Source organism: Gopherus flavomarginatus, chromosome 14 (assembly GCF_025201925.1).
Source record: "Gopherus flavomarginatus isolate rGopFla2 chromosome 14, rGopFla2.mat.asm, whole genome shotgun sequence".
Taxonomy (NCBI): Eukaryota; Metazoa; Chordata; order Testudines; family Testudinidae; genus Gopherus; species Gopherus flavomarginatus.
Window position 1 is genome coordinate 18,124,238 of NC_066630.1, and position 21,312 is coordinate 18,145,549.

At 39.3% G+C, this 21,312-nt stretch overlaps 2 protein-coding genes across 4 annotated transcripts in view; both read right to left on the bottom strand.

Annotated features, from left to right (window-relative positions):
- Positions 1 to 21,312, bottom strand: part of TK2 (thymidine kinase 2) — a 118,933-nt gene that overhangs the window by 57,185 nt on the left and 40,436 nt on the right. The window contains exon 1 of one of the 3 annotated variants that reach the window (XM_050923196.1): positions 1,592 to 3,004. The exons of the other annotated variants lie outside the window; for them this stretch is intronic. The gene's annotated coding sequence lies outside the window, so the exon portion shown is untranslated. Of the gene's footprint in view, positions 1 to 1,591; positions 3,005 to 21,312 lie in introns of those variants that run through there. 3 annotated transcript variants of the gene reach the window in all.
- CMTM4 (CKLF like MARVEL transmembrane domain containing 4) overlaps positions 4,102 to 21,312 on the bottom strand; it is a 58,113-nt gene continuing 40,902 nt past the window's right edge. Inside the window, exons 3-4 of the mRNA XM_050923201.1 lie at positions 14,199 to 14,297; positions 4,102 to 12,917 (exon numbers count right to left, since the gene is read on the bottom strand). Of these exons, the coding sequence (XP_050779158.1) occupies positions 12,744 to 12,917; positions 14,199 to 14,297 (273 nt within the window). The 3' untranslated portion in view covers positions 4,102 to 12,743. The remainder of the gene's footprint in view (positions 12,918 to 14,198; positions 14,298 to 21,312) is intronic.

A 21,312-nucleotide genomic window follows, 5' to 3' on the forward strand; every position in this document is an offset into this window, starting at 1 on the left:
CTTCACCTACAACTGAAATGTAGCTACCTAGCTTGAATTTCCACAGTTCTGGAGCAGCACTCAGCAACAATACACAACAAACGAGGCTAGGAAAAGAAGCAAGCTTCCAATAGCAAATGCAGAGTGAACTTACATGTAAAGACAATGTACTTACAGTTTAAAATGCCACTCCCAGGATTATCAACGTTATAGGTAAGGAGAAAAAGAAAGTCTCCTTTTATACCACATTTGGATGAATTCACAAGGCACTCTCACTGTTTCATCTCTGCACCTTATTCCTGTTAGTGGACGCTTTGTTCCAGTCTCCTGAGTCGTCATTGTACAAGTGATAGCATAAGGATACTACCGGGCATGGAACTCAAACCCTTTGTATAGAGCCTTTTTAGACTGTCAATTAACTTACAGGCTTGCCAGCTGTGTGATACTAAGTAAGTGTTTAAGAAAACATTTAAAAGACTCTTGTCAGTTACATCCAGGAATTTCACATTTCATGGCAAGAAAATTGAGCTATGATCATCACATCTCAACTCTCCATGCAAGGGGGCATGTCCAATACATTAAGTGAGAAACCATGTTTCTTCAGACTGCTGTATTTGAGAACCACAACCCCACTAACCCCTTTGAAAGCAGCAGGCAATTTAGAGTTCCGGATAAAAAGCAGACAAATTGGTTTTACTATTCTCTTGATCACTTTCATTGGTTAGTCAGATTTCAAAGCCTGTATTTATGTCCTGTGCTTTGCTGGATACAACAGTGGGCAGTGCCAATCCTGGTGCCAGGATGGGATCCTTGTAAGAACTTGCAACGTTAATAGTAATAGTGGATGCGTCTGGTAGCCCCAGCCTCAACACTCCCTGGAAACTAGGGTTATATGCTGTACAGGGAATCCAATCAAGTTTAATAAGGGGTTTATTTTTCAAGGTGTTCCTCTACACCACTGAAAACATATTTTTAAAAACATGACAAATGAAAAGATGTTTCCTTTGAGCAGGGGACTGGTTGTGCAGTTTGACAGCGTCCAAAAATGAAAATCAAATGAGTCCCGTATTCTGTTAATCTGTTTTACTAAACCAGAAGTCAGCTTTCCCCAGGGCGAAGGGAGGTGGGTAGAAGAATTTAAATTAAGAATATACATTTCACTTTTTTTACACAACAGCCAGGCAAGACCTCTTGTGGTGATCACCACACAGTGCAGGTTACAATGCCAGCACCAACCTGTCCATTGCCCAGCATTAAATTTCTGTTCTTTTTGTACTGCAGCTAGCACGATGGGATCATGATCTGTGCGTGAGGTTCCTACATGCTACAGCAATAGAAACAAAATCCCTTTGCTGACCTCATCATTGCCCAGCTATCACATCTCTAGCTCTGGTTACCTGTGAAGCCCAGACAGAAATTGCAACTGGTCTGGTCTTATAGCAGGCCATATTTTAAGTGGTACATTTTCGAAAAAAGCACATCACACCAGTGCTTGACACACTTCAGTGAGTCCCTCCCCAAGGGATTCATCCAGCATAGCAGGTTGTGGTGGATACAGGGTTTAAAAAAGCTCCCAACTACCTGTCACTCTCAAGCAATTCCTCACAGGTACCTTATAAAGTGCCTTCCAAGCATCCCAAAGTTTTTCCACAACATTCATTCAATGAGCAGATCCCCTGAGAGATGTCCTCCCGCTAGCTTCTTGCCTTCAGAGACTCAATGCCTTCAGCATCTAAGCAATAAAGAAATCCATCTTCCCACTTCCCAGGATAATATCTCATGCTACTTAACTTTCTACCACCTCAGAGTGTATCCATTTCCTCCAAGATTTCAGTCTCAGGCTTATTTACAATTCAGAGTACAACACTGCAAACAACAGTAAATAATAGCATTTCATTAAACAGGTCAAAAAAATCCCTCAAAAGAGATCCTGTCACAAACATACACCATGGCAACTAGGCTGTTTGAGCTTTCTGCTACATGGAATTTATCAGGGACTACTTATGTGTTTGGTTTTGTAAGAACTCTCTTATCCACAAAGAATCTCTTTCCTGGTGCTTTATCATCCTCACCAATTCAATCACAACAATTTTCTTTAAGCATCGAACTAATAAACCAGTTTACACCTGCTGCAGTAGTGGATGGCAATTTCAGACAATCAGCAGCAAAGATGATAAATAACCAGCCATGACACCTAGTACTGAACTTATACATTATATTTTCAGATGACAAAATGTTTTAAGCACTTTAACATGTCCATTTATTAAACGAGAAATCCTTCACAAATGATTCCATACTATACTGATCAGAAATTAGTGTTCAGAAAACTATTTTCCCTACATACAAAAATACAGATTTTACCACTATGAAGACATAATCAGAAGAGTACCATGAAAATTTTTAGAGCTTATTATCTTGATATATCAAAAGAACAAAGGAAAAAAGCTAGCAAAGAGATAACAGCAAACTCTAAAGGCAGCACAAATACTACATTTTAAATTGGAAACTTAAAAAAAAAATTATGCCCATATACAAAACACAGAATAAGCAAAATAACATTTAAAACTGATAAAATACACCATTTAAGTTGTGTTATAAAGGCATGTGTTTTAAAAACATATAGACAAGATAAACAGCAACTTAGAGATTGCCTTCTATATCACATTAGTAAATTTATTACAATCCTTCAACTTCTGTTTATACTAGAACATTAATTAAAAAAGGAAAGAAGTGCATAACATATAAATGAATATCAGTTGTCTCTATAAAACAAGTTTAGGAAGCATTTGTTCTTGTATGATTTTCTTGCCTTCAATAGAATTTCTTTGCATAAACAGCCTGACAGCTACTACACGTACTGTATCAGGTTAAATTAGTTACTGATACTGTGAAGAAGGTGACACCAGTTTGGATTAGAGGGTAAGTACCTGTGCTAGAAACTTTCAATATTCTTTGTTGACCATCTTACTTGTGGTTTTTTGCTGATCTAAAATAGATGCAAGAACATCAACCAAAAATACAGTTAAATTGTATTAGATTGTAAATGATCTTTATACATAACATTTTGTCTGAATGCAATTTTCTTAAAAACTAAAAATTCATTTGTCAGAGTCAGAACATGCTTTTACACATGAAGGCGATATAATCACATGGGGGCCCGAGCCTATGGTCCTTGAAGTCAACGGGGAGTTTTGCCTGAGTAAAGGCTGCAGAATCAGGCTCTGAATCTGCAGTGGCACATACGAAAATGCTTAAAGTATTTTCCTTGGCAGAAAATTACTATTTCCTTATCCAAAAGGGGAAACACACAAGGGTATCACACAGGGGAGTTGTGCTAATATTAAAAGGAAAAGTGCACCAACTTTGCCCAGCCCAGCAGCCTGCAAGTTCAAAGACAGAGAATTCTAACTCTGATTTAACTTACACACAGATTTTGAGAGGGGAAAAAAAAACATTTTATTCTAGATGGCATTTCTGAACCTCTTGCTGTTCACATTCACAAGTATGGTAGCACAGGAATAGATTCCCTGTCATTTAAAGTCTTTCAGCCAAGACAAGAGATTTCTTTTTAAAATTGATGTTCTATCTTAAGTAGTGGTCTAGATGCAGGAATGTTTGGATCAGCCCCAGTTGGGGCTTAGATTCAGCATCAGGGTTGCACATGCATCCCACAAATGGGGATCTCTTCAGGCATGTCTTAAAGGGGGGAGAGGGGCGAAGTATTTTCAAGTCTATTTTTCCGTTAATCTGAGTTGTTTTTCACCTTTTCAGGTTACAGTTTTGAGCAGAGCAAAATAGGTACAACTTTCCTGTTCTGCCTTGACCGCAAAACTTTAGTATTAGTGTACAAAGGGAAAAAATGGCTGCTGTTACCATTAAGGCTAGTGTTAGGGAAAATAAAACACAAAGCTAGAAATGTGTTAGTAAGCCATGTTACAAAAATAGTGTTTACTGGTTTAGTACATTACCTTTCTGTCTTTATGACTGACAAAGTACTTATACCAAACATGGAAGGCACCCTAGGTGAAGCAGTTTTTCCAGTATTTGTTTACAAGTATGTGAAAAGGCATAACAAAACGTCAACTTTTCAGATCAGAACTGAGCAATAAAGTGAGTAATAAATACATACTTTACTATTTTATTCTGGGTTCCTGAACCCTTACAAATGTCAACATATACAAACAGTTTCAATGGACACTAATGTAGAAGAGGAGAAACCTGGCCAACAGAACACCTTTCAAGTAGCTATATCATTCATTCTAGGATGTCCTAAGTGTTGTATTTTAAATATAGGAATTATTTTAAAATGCATTAACTTGATTACAATACAAATAAAAAGTATTAGTCTCACTATAGGTCTGCAATGTGATTTAAAGCTGCATGAATAGTAGTGATAAGATGCACTATCCCTCCACAATATCCAATTGCTAGGAACCAGTAAACATTCAAGATCTAAAGTATAAAAAGTAGAAAATTGAAGGTAGCAAATTTTCAAAATACCAGGCTGCTAGCCTGAACCACTTTAAACCTATAGACTTCAGGAACAATATAGCATTGCTAAAGTATTTAGACTATTTTACTTTTAGGATTAAAAGATTACTAAAAATACTAAGTCAAACTAGTTATAGATATTTCCTTTCAAATGGAAGCTTTCAACTAAATATGTCTGTTAAGACATTTGTCAAAAAAACCGACACCCTGAAATGTACTATGTTCTGGATACTCATCGGGTCCTTGCAAGTCAAAAGAAGCAGATATTTATATTTCATCCTGTTCCCTCAATATTTCACATCCAGAGGTTATTAATATAGTTGTAGGACCAGCCCCAACCAAACCCCAAAAACCTGTTTACAAGATCTGGACACTGCCTTTTTAAATGTTTTTAAGTCTTCATTATGAATTTATGACAATTTCCATATCCTTCACTATATGTTAATTAGCTTTTACTTAGCTCATGAAATCCATGGGACTGAAAACCTTCATAGTAAGTTCAAAGCTCTATGTTATAAATATGTCAATCAAGGTTAACTAGGTATATTGTATATAAAAACAAAATTAAATATTTTCTTTGCCAAGTATAATTTAAAAAGGAACACCTGTGACTAGTTATACAAAAAATATTTATTAGCCCATAGCTACTAGGACACACATTTTCACTAGGTCATTCATCCAGCAGAGCTGAATGAGTCCGGTGGGATTGTGAATAGGTAACGATAGTGTATGCCAGCGCAAGATGTACTTCATCACATTTTTGGAAAGAAATGGGTGACTTTCACTTAGAAGCATAAATAAGAACATTTTTGAAGCCTGCATGTCCCTAAACAAAATTGACCAGTGTCATCTACTCTAAATCAAAGATTATTATAAATCACAGCCTGAGCAGATTTTCTTTTAAAAGTGTATTTCAGAAACATCAATGGGTACACAAGGGTCAAAGATTTTTTTTCTTTTAACTTTACACACACAAAAAAAACGTTAGGGCCAGACTGTATCCTCCTACTCTCCCAGCCAATTTGAAACCTCTCTGCTCCTGTGAATGGATGATGGGTACTATGGCGATAGTAAAGACAGTGCTAATGAGAAAAATTCTAGTGACGTATCCAGCTAATTCTTGAATAAGGAGAAATAGTTTGTAAAGAGCAATTTAACTTAATCCTGCTTCTGAGCCTTGGTAATTTGCCCTACTGAAAGGAAGAACACTCTACCACTTTTATTAGCAGTTTTCAAATATAATTTCTTTCCAGATCCTTACTTGACAAACATTACAGCATTCTGCTATTTTCGTACATATTTCAGTTTCCTTTCAAAATGATATTTTTATGACCATTAGGCCTAAAATAGGTTTAAACACAATAGTTAAAAAACAACCTTCTATCTCCGCATAATGTGTCTGATCCTTGGTTGACTCCAAGGCCATCCCAGCAGTCCACCACATTATGAATGGGGCTCATAGCTAGTATCTGATCTTGCAGGGACCTACACACTTCCTCAACTTTACACAACCTAAATAGCTTTGATTTCAGTGGGACTACTCAGTGTGTAAAACTTTGCAGGATCGGTGCCTCAGACGGGGCACATTCACCTTTCTGGTGAAAGCAGTACTTGCATTCTGTAGTGACTCCTTTGACCAACTACTGGCTTTTAATTGGGCTGTTCGATAACCACACTGGCTGATGTAACAGCATAGCTCTGACACAGATTTTACAGTATACTGTTCACAAGCACAGACACTCTCTGATTTAGTATCTTATTTCCTGATTAGGGATGGGATGTGACCTAGAGGCTGGGAACAAAAAAATCCAGATTTCCAAGCCTGTTTCTACCATTGACTCGCTGTCTCTCTGTCTCCTCTTCTGTGAAAAGCAGAAAACACCTCCCTTCTCCTTCCCAAGGGCACTGAGGATTATAAATGTTCACACATCACTTGGAAAATAAAGAGTTGTAAAAGCATTAACAAATTTTTCTTAGGTTCATGGTTAGATTCTACCAGACTATTTATTTGTCCTAAATATCAATCAAAGACCTTTGGCTCTAGAGGTTTCAGCATTAAGAGCTTATGTTTATGCTATTTAGACTTGGAAAGCTGTTCAGTCTTTACATCACATCTGAAGGAGGATGGTTGATGCTATTTTTAATAGTGTTTGAAATGCAGACTGCCTCAGGCTTTTTGCGACGGGTGCTCTCCAGAACCACTGTAATATTAATTACCACCCCCAGAAAGGAAATGGGTGAACAAATGTTTATTAAAAAGAGAGTCAGAAAAGACGACACTAGGCACAGATGTGGGGAGATTTCAGACCAGGAAAAGATTCCTTGTTGAAAAACAAAGCAGGTATTGCCAAATTGATGTGACGTGGGTACATTAAGCATCACTTGCTCTGCCTGTATGCCTCAACCCAATGTAACAGCAGGGGTAAGTAGCATAAGGGGACATCTTCACTTGTTTAAGGAGGCCAAACTGGACATTTCATTGAAAACTTTAGCGATTAATTCTACAATCCAGTTGCAAGGGACTACCTGGGTCCGTTGTCTAGAACAGCAACTCTCAAACTGTAGTCCAGATCACAGAGCTCTATCTAGCAGTCTGAATGAGAGTATTGTAAGACCCAGTGGATCTTGCAGTAACAGGGCAGGACCATGCCAGGCTCTCTATCTTATGAAACAGTCCATAGAAAGAAGAGTTGAGACAGTCACTGATTCAGAGGAGACTGGAGATAGCCAGCTGTCCATCTCTTCCCACTTCCCACCAAAATTAACTATCAGGCACAAGCGGAGAGAACAAAAAAGGTCCAGACCATTCTAAGTGACAGGCTACAGAACTAAGCTATGTGATACGAAACCTAAAAGGAAGAGTAGTTTCCTTGTGAATGGAAAGTTAATTTCAAACAGGGCTTTATCTGCCAATCCTGATGGTATGCTAAGGCTCTTTAAAGTTCCTTTCTGATGTCATTCACGGCTTTGCCTAACAGACAATCTACCACCAAGAAAGGAAAAAGTAATAAACTTTGCTACCACAGCCAACCAAGTTATAACTTGTATTCAGAAGGCTACAAGGACTGGATGGACAGCACAGACACTGTGGGACCAGGGCCACTGTTTCAGAACCATCAAGTGCTAGAGAGCTTGGGGTCCTCTGAAGCACTGGCATGAGATCTCACAGCTACCTCTCTGGCCAAGGGAAAGGGTCTTCCATTCTTTTCACCTCTGTGCGAGTGCTGCAGGCAGAAGACATGATTTACAGGAGAAACACAACTAGCTGGGGACTTGGGGACACCACACAGCTTCCAAATTTCTGAAGAAGGGAGCAAAAAACACCAAACTAATCCCAAAGGGAAATACTTAACTAAATAAAGAGAAGGTGCTGGACAACCTGCCCTCATCTTCCCAAACGCAGAGCCAAACCTCATTGAGTTTGGTGGAGAGGGATGTACAAAAACTTCCCTAGCGAAACATAGCAATTATTAGGTGATTTCCATGGGGGGGAAAGCAAATAGGAGGCAGGAAGAACCACCTTTGCTACTAGGCAAGTAAATTACCAAAAACCCAGTTCCTACTAGGTTTCTTGTGAAATTATTTCTATGGTTCAGAGTGGTTTCCATGTTGCTATAGTTACAGAGAATGTGACAAGATGAGCAAGTAGTGAGGCTGACAAAATTGAAAATGGGATTGACAAAAAGCTGTGTACAGAACTATTTAAAAACAAACAAACAAAACCAGAAGTCTGCACAGTGTAGCTGCTACCATTATTTGTCTATTTCATTCATGTTCTCTTATGGGTAGGGCCCTACCAGATTCACAGCCGTGAAAAACACGTTACAGACCGTGAAATCAGACCTTTCCAGTGAAATGTAGCTATTGGAGGGGAGGGAAAGGTGCAGACCTAGGGGTGCACCAGTAGGGGGGCTCTTACCATTCAGCCGGCTCCTGCTGATAGTCTGCCAGGCTGAGGAGAGACGGGATTTCCTCTTCCCCTGCACGGCTGTTCTTAGGAGGAGACAGACCCACTTCCTCCCCTGGCTGCAGAAAGATCCGTAGCTGTGCTGCCTTCAGAGCCCAAACAGCAGTCACCAAGTTTCCTGCAGCCAGAGGAGGTTCCTGGAGGTGGAGGTGGGTCTGATCTCCCCTTGCTTCTGGGACCGCCTCAGCCAGGGGCTCCTAGCTGCTAATCCCAGCTGGTCTGGGGAGGGACAGGACATGCTCTTCCCCTGCATAGCAGCTCTGGAGAGGGAGGAGGAGAGATCAGCCTCACCTCTGGGTACCTCCCCTGGTTGCAGGAAGCTCCATGGAGACCAGCTCTGACGGCAGCATGGAAATGAGGGTGACAATCCCACGACCCCCCTACAACAGCTTTGCGACCCCCCAAGTCTCATTTTGAGTCACCACCTCGATGGTTACAACACCATAAAATTTCAGACATGAAATCTGAAAAGGTAAAACTGACCTATTTTAAAACCCTCCGGCCATGAAATTTACCAGAACGGACCGTGAATTTCTTAGGGCCCTACTTATGGGATGTGCACAAATATGGCAATTTTTTCCCTCAGCTACACATACACACTGAAATACATTGGAACTGCATATCTGAGGACAAGATTTGCCTTGGAAAGAATGCCCAGATGCCTAAGACAATTTCAAGCACCACATTTCCCCATCATTGAGAAATGGTTTAATGGTCTGGTTTTAATTTGAGCACTATTTACAATGTTGTGGATCCCTTTGTGAAGCAAAGTAGTTCTCTTGTGGACTAAGGAAGTGGTCCCTTTATGTTTAACAAACGGTTCAAAGTGAGACTAACCGGTAGTAAAGCAGAACCATAATCTGACAGGGGGAAGCACTTTAAGATGAGTTTCCTATATAAGTTTCACAAAAGTTAAACTTTCTGCCCCATTGTTTTATATAGAGGCCAATATCAGTATCTGCATTTTTGTTATTAGTTTTTTTTAATTTGTTGGAAAGATGCAGATATTTTATTATGCCACAGTACAAAATCCAGTCTGGAAAAAAACAAATCATTGTGTACATACTGTAGGATATCAGCACATGAATTTTAATTTTCTTTCATAAGGCCAATGAATCCATCCCCTCCAACTTACATGACATTCATAAATAACATTTTCCTAGACTAACAAATCTCTAATTTAGTTTTTATTTTAAGTGTATCTATCAACACTAAAATCATCTTTGGTCCCAAAAGTTATATGGAAGTTGCATTTATTTTCTGTTTGTTTACAGTTATTTAAGATTTGTGTTCAGAAAGTGGGTTTTTTAAATTTTTATTCTGTCCGAGCTCATCTCAAAAACTTCGTATCTTCTTCTATAATTGTGCTGACCATGTAATCATGGTGTAAATAATAAATAATTATATTTTGTACTCAGAACATCAAAGCCATTGTATCTCATGTGTAATCATATCATACATTTGCTATATGATTGTACAATATACTAGAGACCATTGTATCAGATTACTGTAAAAAAAGTAATTCACATTAACTAGCCAGACCAAGCATGCACTTTAACAAAAACCTTCTGTGATCTAACTCTGACAAAGCACTATGCAGTTTTCCCTCCTTTCCCATGCAGTAAAATGCACATAATGTTAAAAGATACCAAGACAGTACATAAAATTGTAAATGGATATCTGTCTAGATCTCTAAGTAACTAAAACATTGCTTAGGGTCAGAAATTAACTAGAAAAGCACAAGGGGATTGTATAACACACCATTTCATTCCTTCTACTGATCAGCTAACAGGATATGCTTTTGCTATGTTGAAAAGTCTTCGTTATTATACCATACACTGGATTCCTCTATTACTTGACTTCAGCGGAAGATCTCACCCATGAAATATTAATATAGGCATCCTCTGAATCCCTTTTTAGAGGGTTTCGATAACATTTCAGTATATTCCTTTAAACTAAGCTGCAAGTCTACCCTAGAGATCACTATGTTTAGTTTTTCAGGTTTATTTATGGATATTCTTTTTTTTAAACTGCAACATCTACGAACTACCCCAATTATATCATCCTGCCAATGCTTGGCACAGTATGCTGAAAGAAGAACTTGTCCAATGGGCACCATGCAGACTTCCATTCAGCACTGCTAACCATACTGAATTATGGGTCATTTTTCATGTGACACCCCATTAAAACTAGCTTTCACTGGAATTAATTAATAAGATAGCTATGTTCTTAACCACTCTAAACAATCATTAGAACTTCAACTGTTAGACTCTAAACTCAGCACTCCCGTCAGTTACAACTTTCGGTGAAATGTAAAATATAACATTAAATATGATAATATGATAAAAAGATCTCTATCAGGTTAAAAATAAACAATTAATTTCCTTTAATTTAATTATTAAAACAGAATTTTAAAAAGATCTAGTTTCTGTGGAATGACTGCAAATAGCAAACAAGTTGGAGAATGACAAGAGAGAAACAGTCTCACTTTCTGGTTTTCATGCATCAGCACACGGCTTGCATTGCCTGAGAAGTGAACAGTGTAGAATGTTCAAATCTAGAGCCTTCCCTGTTTTTTTGGAATTACAAAAAATAAAAAAAAAAAGTTTCATGTGAACATTTCTATTAACTTTAGGATTGGTAAAACTCTGTTTGGAAAAAAAAATCTACATTTTGCACTTAAAACTGACTTGACAGCGTCTTATACTTATGATTCCAACTATGTTTTGCTGTAAACATCATACTGGGAATAATTACACATGAATACAATGCTAAAAGTCTGTGGAACAAACTCAGATCTGGTGTGAGTGTATACAACTTCACTGACTTCCATGAAGATCTTACTCAAGTACATCAGGTTTACATTTGACTCCACTGGGGGTGGCATGATGTTGTGTTCCCATCTACAATAAATGAGAAAGCTGTTGTAAGCACTTATCCATATGCCAACCCATTATTACATGGGACACACACGATATTGGTGAAGTCTCCCTAATAAAATTATGATTAAGGTTCTAGACATATTATTGCAGAATTCAATAACCACAGAATACAGTCTTCTCTTCACTGAAAGTTCAATGGAAGTGAGAAAATTTGAGCTAGGAAAACAGTCTGTAAAGATGAGAAGCAAACAGAGAAAAACAATAGGTTCAACCACCCATAAGTCCTCATTACCTAAAATTAGCTTCAAAGGAACATTATAAAAATGTTTTATAGCTATGTCCAATTTAGGCATTAAACCAAATTATTTTACCTACTACCAACCAATTTTAATTTAACAGAACAACCAATCTAAAACCAGAATATGCCATAAAATGTATTTATCCTACACAAAACATGTCATAGTCTTCGAATATCCTACAATATATACATCATGCATTTCTGGTGGCTCCTGATTTCCTTAAAATCCCAAGATGACTGAACCTTGAAATAAAAAATGAATCTTGATTGGGGTGTAGTCTCTATTACCTGACAACCCCTCAAAAGTATTTCATGAATGAAAATCATGTAATACATATTCAAACACGAGTAGACTCCTACATACTAGTGTTGGATGGGTTGTGTTGACTGTGCAGCAGGTGAAAGTGCTAGTCTTTCACATGTAGGAGCCCCAATTCAAAATCTGGTTGAGGTCATACAAGAAATGAGTTTGGTGGTTTTAGTATAGTCTATAGTGTGTCTGTCCATATCACCAATCCACCAGCCCAAATATCTGATATGACTGCCTGTGTCAGCTACAAAATGCACCAAGGATGGAACTATGGTAGGTCCTGCAGGTGAGAAGTGAATTGCATTGGCAAAGTTGCATGAGGAAGTGTATTAAATGTTGGTGTACACTAAAGCTGGTTTATGTTATTGCTATTTGTCCCTCACTTTCTTTTCATATGCAATAAAATGTACTTAAGTTTTGGAATATTTCCTTTCTTTTAACAGAATATAGTGTTGATCATAACATTCCTACTGGGTGATGAAATAGTGGCAATGTGCGCAAGTCTCTCTAGAGCTGGTACCTAGAAAGAAGTACTATACAGGTGTTTAATCTAAAATATTAACATACATCAGATATATGTAATCATTGTATATAGATCGTGCTTTTGAATGGCCAATAATTATAGCCTCCAAGCCAACAGCTTCTGAATAAATGTAGATCAATTTCTCTCTCTGTACATATAAATGGTCAGCTTATCTCTGCCACGACTCTTCCTAAAAAATGAAAACTTCAAACTATATAAACTTCACTTGATGAAGCAAAATAAAAAGTTGCTGTTTTCTATCCCCTCTTTGCAGTCCCACTCAGCTGTAGTTTTCACGCATCCAGACGCTGAATCTCAGGGCGGTGATCTACTTCTCTTGATTCTGTCCGAGCACGAATGTAATCACTTGTCTGCCGGCTGTTCTGCTGTCTGCTGTTCATTCGCCATTTTTTAACAGCTAAATACATATTCACAGCATACACTATCATCGCCAAGAAACCAAATATCTAAAAGAAACAGCAGCAAAACTTTGTCAAAGGCAATCTTCCAAATAAAAAATGGTAACAGATTCATAACAAAATCATTAGAGCTTGATGTTGTACTTAGCATTGACACATTGGTGTGGCCTATAAAAATCAGCTCCAATGCCTTTTATTTTAAATGAATTTTTGCATTTGTGAAAGGTACTAGATTAATGATCTTAAAGACTGAAGGTCTCTAGACACAGAACACCCTTGACATTGGCAATACAAGATAATGTTCATGTCAAAGGGATCTCTAACGAGAGACAAGATAGTTCTTTCCCCATTAAATCCTCGACTTTTCTGCTGGATTTAACAAGGATGCCAAACACAGATTGTGGGTTTTGTGAAACTGAGTGAGAGAGAAGCTACCAGCTTATTGCTTATCCAAACACTCAGCAAATGGTAGTGATTTTGATCGCTCTGGAGCTAATCTGGCCTCAAGCCAGTGATACAAACAGAAATGACCTAGTGCCACAATGAGAATTCCACTCTCACTTATCTATTATGCTGTGAAGCAATGCAAGTTAAATACTGCTACTCTGTTAAATACTGCTACATATGGCACTGAATGGCAAGGATGGAAGAGATCATTGTCCCAAGATCAGACCCCTCAATAAGGAGTCTAGGAATAAGGAGAATAAGGAAATAAGGAGTTAATTTTTACTTCTCCTCAATTTCATCCCTGCAAAATTCTGTGGAGAAGTTATATGACTTTAACCATTATTATACTCAGCGTCGTAAAACTCATTAAAATTTGCCAGTTCAGGAACAAAATTGATTCACTTGCCCTTATGATGGTTGTGGTAATAAAAAATGAATACTCTTTTACTCACCCTAAAAGACAAAAACTTACTAAAGAGAATGCAAGTAGAATTTTGCAAGACTTTAAAATGAGTCTGATTTCATGCATAGCTGTAACCCTTTATTAAAAGTAGTAAATAATAAAGTATTTGCCAGTGACCATTCAAAGTTATAGAATACCTGATCAACTAAGCCTAAAACTTAGTTTCTTTGGCTCTCACCATTAAAACTTTTGGGGAGAAGGCTCATCCAATATCACCTCATGTCACAGAGGGAGAGCTGATTTCCTTGAAATCAAAACATCGCTACTAGCCAAAAATGTGTAGATGATAACCATTAAAGTATATAGAGATGTGTGAACAAGGGTGAGGGAAATATCCAGTGGGGTGCAGGAAAAAGTCACCCTTTACTTCTGATGAAAAATAATTGTCAAGAGTAAAGAAATTTGAATTGTTTTCTTACCACAGCAGCAATTTCTGCTCCAGTTTTATGGTTCAAAGCAGCAAGTACTACAGATGCAATGAAAAAGAAGAAAGTGCTGAGTCCAGTGTTGACAAGATCCTATAAAAATAAAGTTATTAGAATTACACACAATCATCCTTTTTTGTTTTATACTGAATGGATTAAACACAGAGGAAGATCAGAACAGAATCTGCATTAACACGCCCCCAACTTTTATGTAGTTTATCCTTTTGCAAAAAAGGCACTGATACTTATCCAGGAAATGCATTACACTCAAAACATACACGTACACAAATATATATACATGCTATGCGAGTAACATTTGCAAATCACTGCAGATTCAGAATATGTTACATCAGTTTCTATTCAGAGTTAGTATTTAGAAGCAAAAAAGCACTGCTAGTACAAACTGTGAATACAACTATTTTAGTACAGCTGACATTAAAGGAATCTGCAGCATTTTAACTGCTTAACCTTAATGCAGCTCTCATGTGTGACTCAAACTACTGCTCTTTCAAGCCACTGGAGCCAGACAGTGTCTTATCTGTAAAAGTACTCCATACTTTATGGCACTATATGAATAATACAGAATGTCTATTTTCTCTCTCTCTCACACACACACTTTTATTAATATATGTATTGGATAAGCAAATATGTTATATTCACACACTATTTATATATGTCCATAAAAAAACCACATACTCTCTCCAAGAAGTTACCAGGATTAGAAAGAAATTTGATTTTTTTTTTAAATGTTGAAACGCTTGCAGCAGCAACATATGCAATTCAACTAACTAGATTCTGTGTTGCTTAGCAATGAAGTAATCATGCTGCAAAGCTTCCAGCATTCCAAATCAGGTCACTAACATACTGCTGTGGAACAACTACAAATTCTAAACTAGCAGCTATTGACAAGAGGGCTCTTTTCTTCAATACTCCATTCAACTGCCAACAGTTAAAAATCATGAAAGCAAGAGATAAAGTACCAAAAGAACAGAGTGGTAGAATCATTTAGTTTATAAAGAATCCCTAGTGTGCTATTTAGGGCACTCTCCTGCATCATTTTAAGGGAAAGAAGCCATTAGTGCTGCCTTGGAATCTAGCTTCTCAGACAGCTAGGTTACCATCAGTTCTTCAAGACAAGCAGCGTGCAATTATGAAGGTGAGGGAGACAGGGGCAAGGAAGAGAATGGAATGCAGCAGCTGAGGACAGGGCAGGGTAGGTAACCTTAAGGAACATGAAGTAATTGGGGGAAGGGAATAACACTAACTGAAGGGACAGAAGGATCAGCTTTGTAAAACCAAGACTGCAGTGCAAACCATAGTTTCAAATTCAAATGTGGCAACTGATAACTACAATATAAGATGTTTTGGAGGTATTTCCAACATGCCCATCACTGTATTATCTGTAATTAAAATGCACAGTTGTCCATAGTGGCCTCTGCTGTTAGTCTTTCCTACATTCAGCCACTTTGCTTACTGCCAATTCCCACTCTCCATCATTTATTGCAGCAACATTTTTGCAAAAAGCAAGTCTTGTTAAGTACTGAAAAAATGGTTATGCTTGGACTCCGATGTATTTCTTCAAGTGGGGCATTCCATGGACAAGGGCCCTTGACTAAGCTCCAAGAATCTCAAACTTTGACCTGCCCACAGCTAGCTGCACTATGAAAGCAGTTGTCACTGTGGGTTGTGAAAAGACATGGTAAGGCCCCAAACCATTTTCTGCCTTACAGGCCAAGGATTTGAAAAAAGCACTGGAAGGACAGATTATAGAGGGTGCAAATCACTGTCATGATATATGTGTTCATCTGGAAAAACTTCTGAGAAGATGGGCTACTACAGTCTGTACAAATTTGGGTTTGTGTTGTCTATGCTTTCAGCCCAGGTATAGTAAATTACATGAGATGAATACAAGGATCACTATGGCCAGATCCTCCTCTAAAAGGAAGAGACAGTTTCCTGACACATTGGAGAAAAATCCATTGTTCACTACTATTGCAACCTGTATCCAGAATCAGTGCTGAATGCAGTAAGACTGCCAGGCTACCTTGAAAAAATGGAGGGAAAGGTCAGTGACCAAAGATAGCAAAATGCTTGCACGTGACCAACACCTGTCTAAAGAGCAGCTACCTCAAATTATTCCCATGCAAGTCTGAAGTGTTGGTGGTTATATTTGCCAAGGAATATTACAACAAAGATCAGGAGCCTAGGCGTAGATGCTGAACAAGTATATATGAAGGCACAGGTCCTATCTTGAAGACCTGAGCATCCAGAAAACAAAGATGTCCACTTACTGCTTTCAGGGAGCAAGCAGCATTTCACAGCCTCTCCAAGTGGAGGAGAAATATACAGTACTGATCCCTGTGACTATATGAGAGATGCTCAGTACTAGTCTTTAGGTCCAGTTTGAGGGGAATGACTCAAGTCATCATAGTGTTGCATTGTCCACTTCAGCTAAGTCTTGTAAAGAGGTCAGTAACACCTAGGCTTAATGCTATTCAACATTCTCATCAGTGATTTGGAGGTAAATATAAAATCACTGCTGATAAAGTTTGCAGATGACACAAAGATCAATGGAGTGGTAAATAATGATATGGGTAAGGCAATTGTTCAGAACAATCTGGATCGCTCGGTGAGTTGGGCCCAGTCAACCAAAATTCTTTTTAATATTACCAAATGCAGAGTTTAGCTTTAAAAAAAGAAGAAACAAACAGTTGAGAGGTGACTTGATTACAGCAGATAAGTAACTTCATAGACAGAAGGTGCTAAAAGTCTCTTTAATTTAGTGCAGTATTTCCCAAACAGTGGGTTGTGATTGGGACGGCTGTTGATAGGTTGTGGGCCCAGTGCAGAGGCCCAGCTGGTTGGGTGCAGTGGGGGTGGTTTGGAGTTTGAGAGCAAGTCCACCCTGCAATGGTGGCGCTTGTCCTTTCCAAGTGTTGTGACTTGATTCAGAGATTCTAAGACCAGAAGGGATCATTGTGATCATCTAAGTCTGACCACCTGCAAAATGCAGGCCAAAAAACTACCTCAAAATAATCCCTAGATTGGGGTAGGCAACCTATGGCACGCATGTCAAAGGCGGCATGCAAGAGGATTTTCAGTGGCACCTACACTGACTGGGTCCTGGCCACCAGCCTGGGGGGGGGGCGCTCTGCATTTTAATTTAATTTTAAATGAAGCTTCTTAAACATTTTAAAAACCTTATTTACTTTACATACAACACTAGTTTAGTTATATATGTGACAGACCCAGGCCAGTGGGGTACAGGAGTCTGGTAGAGGGCAAACATACTGGTCACTGGATGAGTAGTTTTCTGTTCCCTGAGTGACCAGAGCAGGGGCTGCACTAGAGTAATCAGGAATGTGCTAGAACCAATTCAGGCAGACAAGTTGGTTAGATCACCTGCAGCCAATCAAGGCAGGCTAATCAGGGCACCCAGGTTTAAAAAGAAGCTCTCTCCAGTCAGGCGAGGAGGAGCCAGAGGAGAGGAAGTGCATGTGAGGAGCTAGGAGCAAGAGGCACAAGGAGCTGAGAGTGAGAGGGTGTGCTGCTGGAGGACTAAGGAGTACAAGCGTTATCAGACACCAGGAGGAAGGTCCTGTGGTGAGGATAAAGAAGGTGTTTGGAGACGGCCATGGGGAAGTAGCCTAGGGAGTGTAGCTGTCATGCAGTGTTACAGGAGGTACTATAGACAGCTGCAATCCACAGGGCCCTGGGCTGGAACCCGGAGTAGAGGGCAGGCCCAGGTTCCCCCAAAACCTCCCAACTCCTGATCAGACACAGGAGGAGTTGACCCAGACTGTGTGGAAGATCACTGAGGTGAGCAAATCTGCCAATAAGCGCAGGACCCACCAAGGTAGAGGAGGAACTTTGTCACATAGACTTATATATTTTAATGTTTTTAGAAGGTCTCTTTCTATTACTGGCACGGGAAATCTTAAATTGGAGTGAATAAATGAAGACTCGGCACACCACTTCTGAAAGGTTGCCGACCCCGTCCTAGATCATATTTGTTAGAAAAACATCCAGTCTTGATATGAAAATTGCCGGTGATGGAGTATCCGCCATGATCCTTTGTTAATTGTCCCAATGATAAAGTATTCTCAGCATTCAAAATTTACACCTTATTTCCAGTCTGAATTTGTCTAGTTTCAACTTTCAGCCATTGGATCGTTGTTATACCTTTCTCTGCTAGACTGAAGAACCCATCAGACCTTTCTTTTTCTGCTGGAGTGAAGAGCCTGGCTCTCTGCTCCAGGTGCTGAGACCTAGCATATGAGGCCTCACACCGCTAACTAAAATTTGGTGCAGCCACCCTTCCATCATGATGGATAGAGTGGGGATAGGCCAAAATACCCAGAGCACAGACCTGGGCCCAGCCCTGCAGGATGAGCTTGCTCTTTCCCAGGCTTTCCTCCACTCTGGGCCACTAAGATTGTAGCACCGGGGCAGAGGTGCTGCTGCAGGTGGTTGGTGTCAGTATGGGCATAGTGATCGGTCATCACAGAAGAATGACGACACTGGTTTATGATTTGTGCCCCTCCCCCCTCCAATTCCCCATGAAGTTGGATCTCAGTGGGTCACAAAAAAAGACAAAATGCATTTGGTGGGTCGCCTTGTAAAGAGTTTAGGAATCACTGACTAGTGTACAAAGGCATAACCAGAACCAAGGGCTGAAAGCTGAAAGTAGAATTGCACTCATTTTTAAACAGTGAGGGTGATTAATCACTGGATCACTCTGCCAAGTGAAATGGTGGCATCTCCATCTCTTGATGTCTTTAAATCAAAACTGGATGTCTTTCTGGAAGGTATGCTTTAGCCAAACAAGTTATTAGGCTCAACACAGGGGTAACTGGGTGAAATTTAATGGCCGGTGGTATACAGGAGATGAGACTAAATGATCTAATGATCTCGTGACCTTCAACTCCATACCTGAACATCCAAGTAAAAGGATACCGAGTAGTACAGGCAAGGAGTTCTGCCCTGTCCATAAACAGAAAGACCAATCAATGCCTCAAGACCAATTGCCATGTCATAGGCTAGTCTGAAGTCTGACTGTGAGAAGTCTAAGACAGAATGTGAAATACTGCTGAAGTTAGACTATCCAGACATTTCTCCATGATTTTTCTTAGGAAGGAGAGCTCAGAGGCAGGGTGGTAGTTGAAGAGACTGTCTAAACTAAGGCAAGTATTTGTTATCATGTTCTATTGAATTTTTTCAAGAAATTTGTCAAGTTTCTCCCTCTGAAAAAGCAGTACTTCTCATTTCAAATGAAACAACATGACAGCCTCAAACTTTAAATGCTAAAATCTGGTTTGAAGAAGCTAAAGCCCAAAGAAAGAGAAAAAGCTATGGTGAGGATTCTAGAAGCAAAAGATGTTTTGTAAAAAAAAATATATAAATATACACAAACACACAAAGATGACAAAATGAGTAACCATAACAATAAAAAAGAATAAACTAATTGAAAAAAGATGTAGTTTCAAATCTGGCCATGATGTAGCTGAAGTTTTTACCATTGTACTTATAGACAAAGTAAAACCACATCACACAGATAGAAGAATTTCAGCTGAAATTACAGCAACCTCATGCGACAGCATGTTGCGCCATAAAACAGTGTTCAAAGCTGCTGTCCATAACAGAATAAAGTCTAGGATCTGAGTCAAATCCACTCTAGACTGCTACTGAACCTTTACTCGCTCAGAAATAATTTAATGTCAGATTGATTTATTGTTGCTTGCCAGTGATTTGTTATCCAATGGTCATATTAACTGTTCTAATCAAAATGAAAGAAGTATCTAAAATTTGTCAGATAGTGACACTTTCAATGTCGTATCCATGGGGCAGATATTTGACTGACAACAGTAGGTCCACAGGGCTACATTTTCAAATCCTGATTCCCATTTTATGCTACACATTTAGCACTGTCTCACACTTTTCGTGCCCACAGCTGACAGAAGGTGCACATGTTACTAACTAGGTGGCAAACTACCTGATAAGGATGGGCATTGCTCTGGCTCAAAAATCTCAGCAATGCTGGATGGCAGAGCAGGGGACAAGGGAGGCAGGGAGTGATCCGGAGTTATTACTTGTAGTACCACAGTACCTAGGAGCCCAAGTCACAGATCACGACCCTAGGTGCTGTACAAACAGAGCAAAAAGAGTCTCTGCGCCAAACAGCTTACAATACAAGACAAGGACAACAGATGGATACGGACCAAAGGGGGAGTACAAAGAAACAAAACAGTATTTGTCAGCATGATGAGCAGTGGTCTCAGAACACCAGCAGCCTGTTGTCATGTTTTGTTTTGTTTTGTAGGCATCGTGGAAAAGGAGAGTTTTGGGAGGATTGTGAAAGACGGTAACGAGTTAGTTTTGCAGATGTTTACGGAAGTATTGCCTTAGAACAAATTATACTCTTCCAGGCAATTGTACCAGCAGATTACAATAGTGGCTGCACAGATAAAGGTCTCATTAAAAAATGTTGTGATCCAATCTTCAGCTACACGGAATGTAACTGTGTGTGACCTACATTACCATCCAATTTTTCAACTGTAAAATTAAGACTAGGTTTTACTTTAATTGTATTTCTGTGTCTCCAGCCCTGCCTCAGGAAGTGGACAAGAAGTCTGAATGACAAACAGCAGAGCAAGGCACAGCAAAGCAGTATCCAGGCAGCTGACAGAAGAGGCAATCCAAGGATGCTCTAATGTGCAACTTAATCATCCCATAGTCTTTCACCTTTAAGAGTCAAGCATGGACAGGCAGAGGGAACCACAGGCCTAACTGTAGTGGAGAGACTGAATAGAGGCTGTGAATTTGAAGAAGGCTGTTGCTGCTTATAGGCAGGAAGTAACTTCTGAAGAGCTGCAAAGGAACAGACAGGGAAAGAACCTTTCCGTTAAGCATTCCAGATTGGGTCCATTGCCAGGAGCTGGCTGTCTTGCCCAGTGGTGGCAGTGGTAGCTGCGTGCCCTCACCCACTCATCTCCAAACCTGAACATGTGTAATTTTCCAGGAGAAATTCTGGATGAAAACTGACGCACAATCCATCAGAAGTTATGTAAAGGCAAATCATGTATTTTTTAAAATTCAATTACAAGGATAC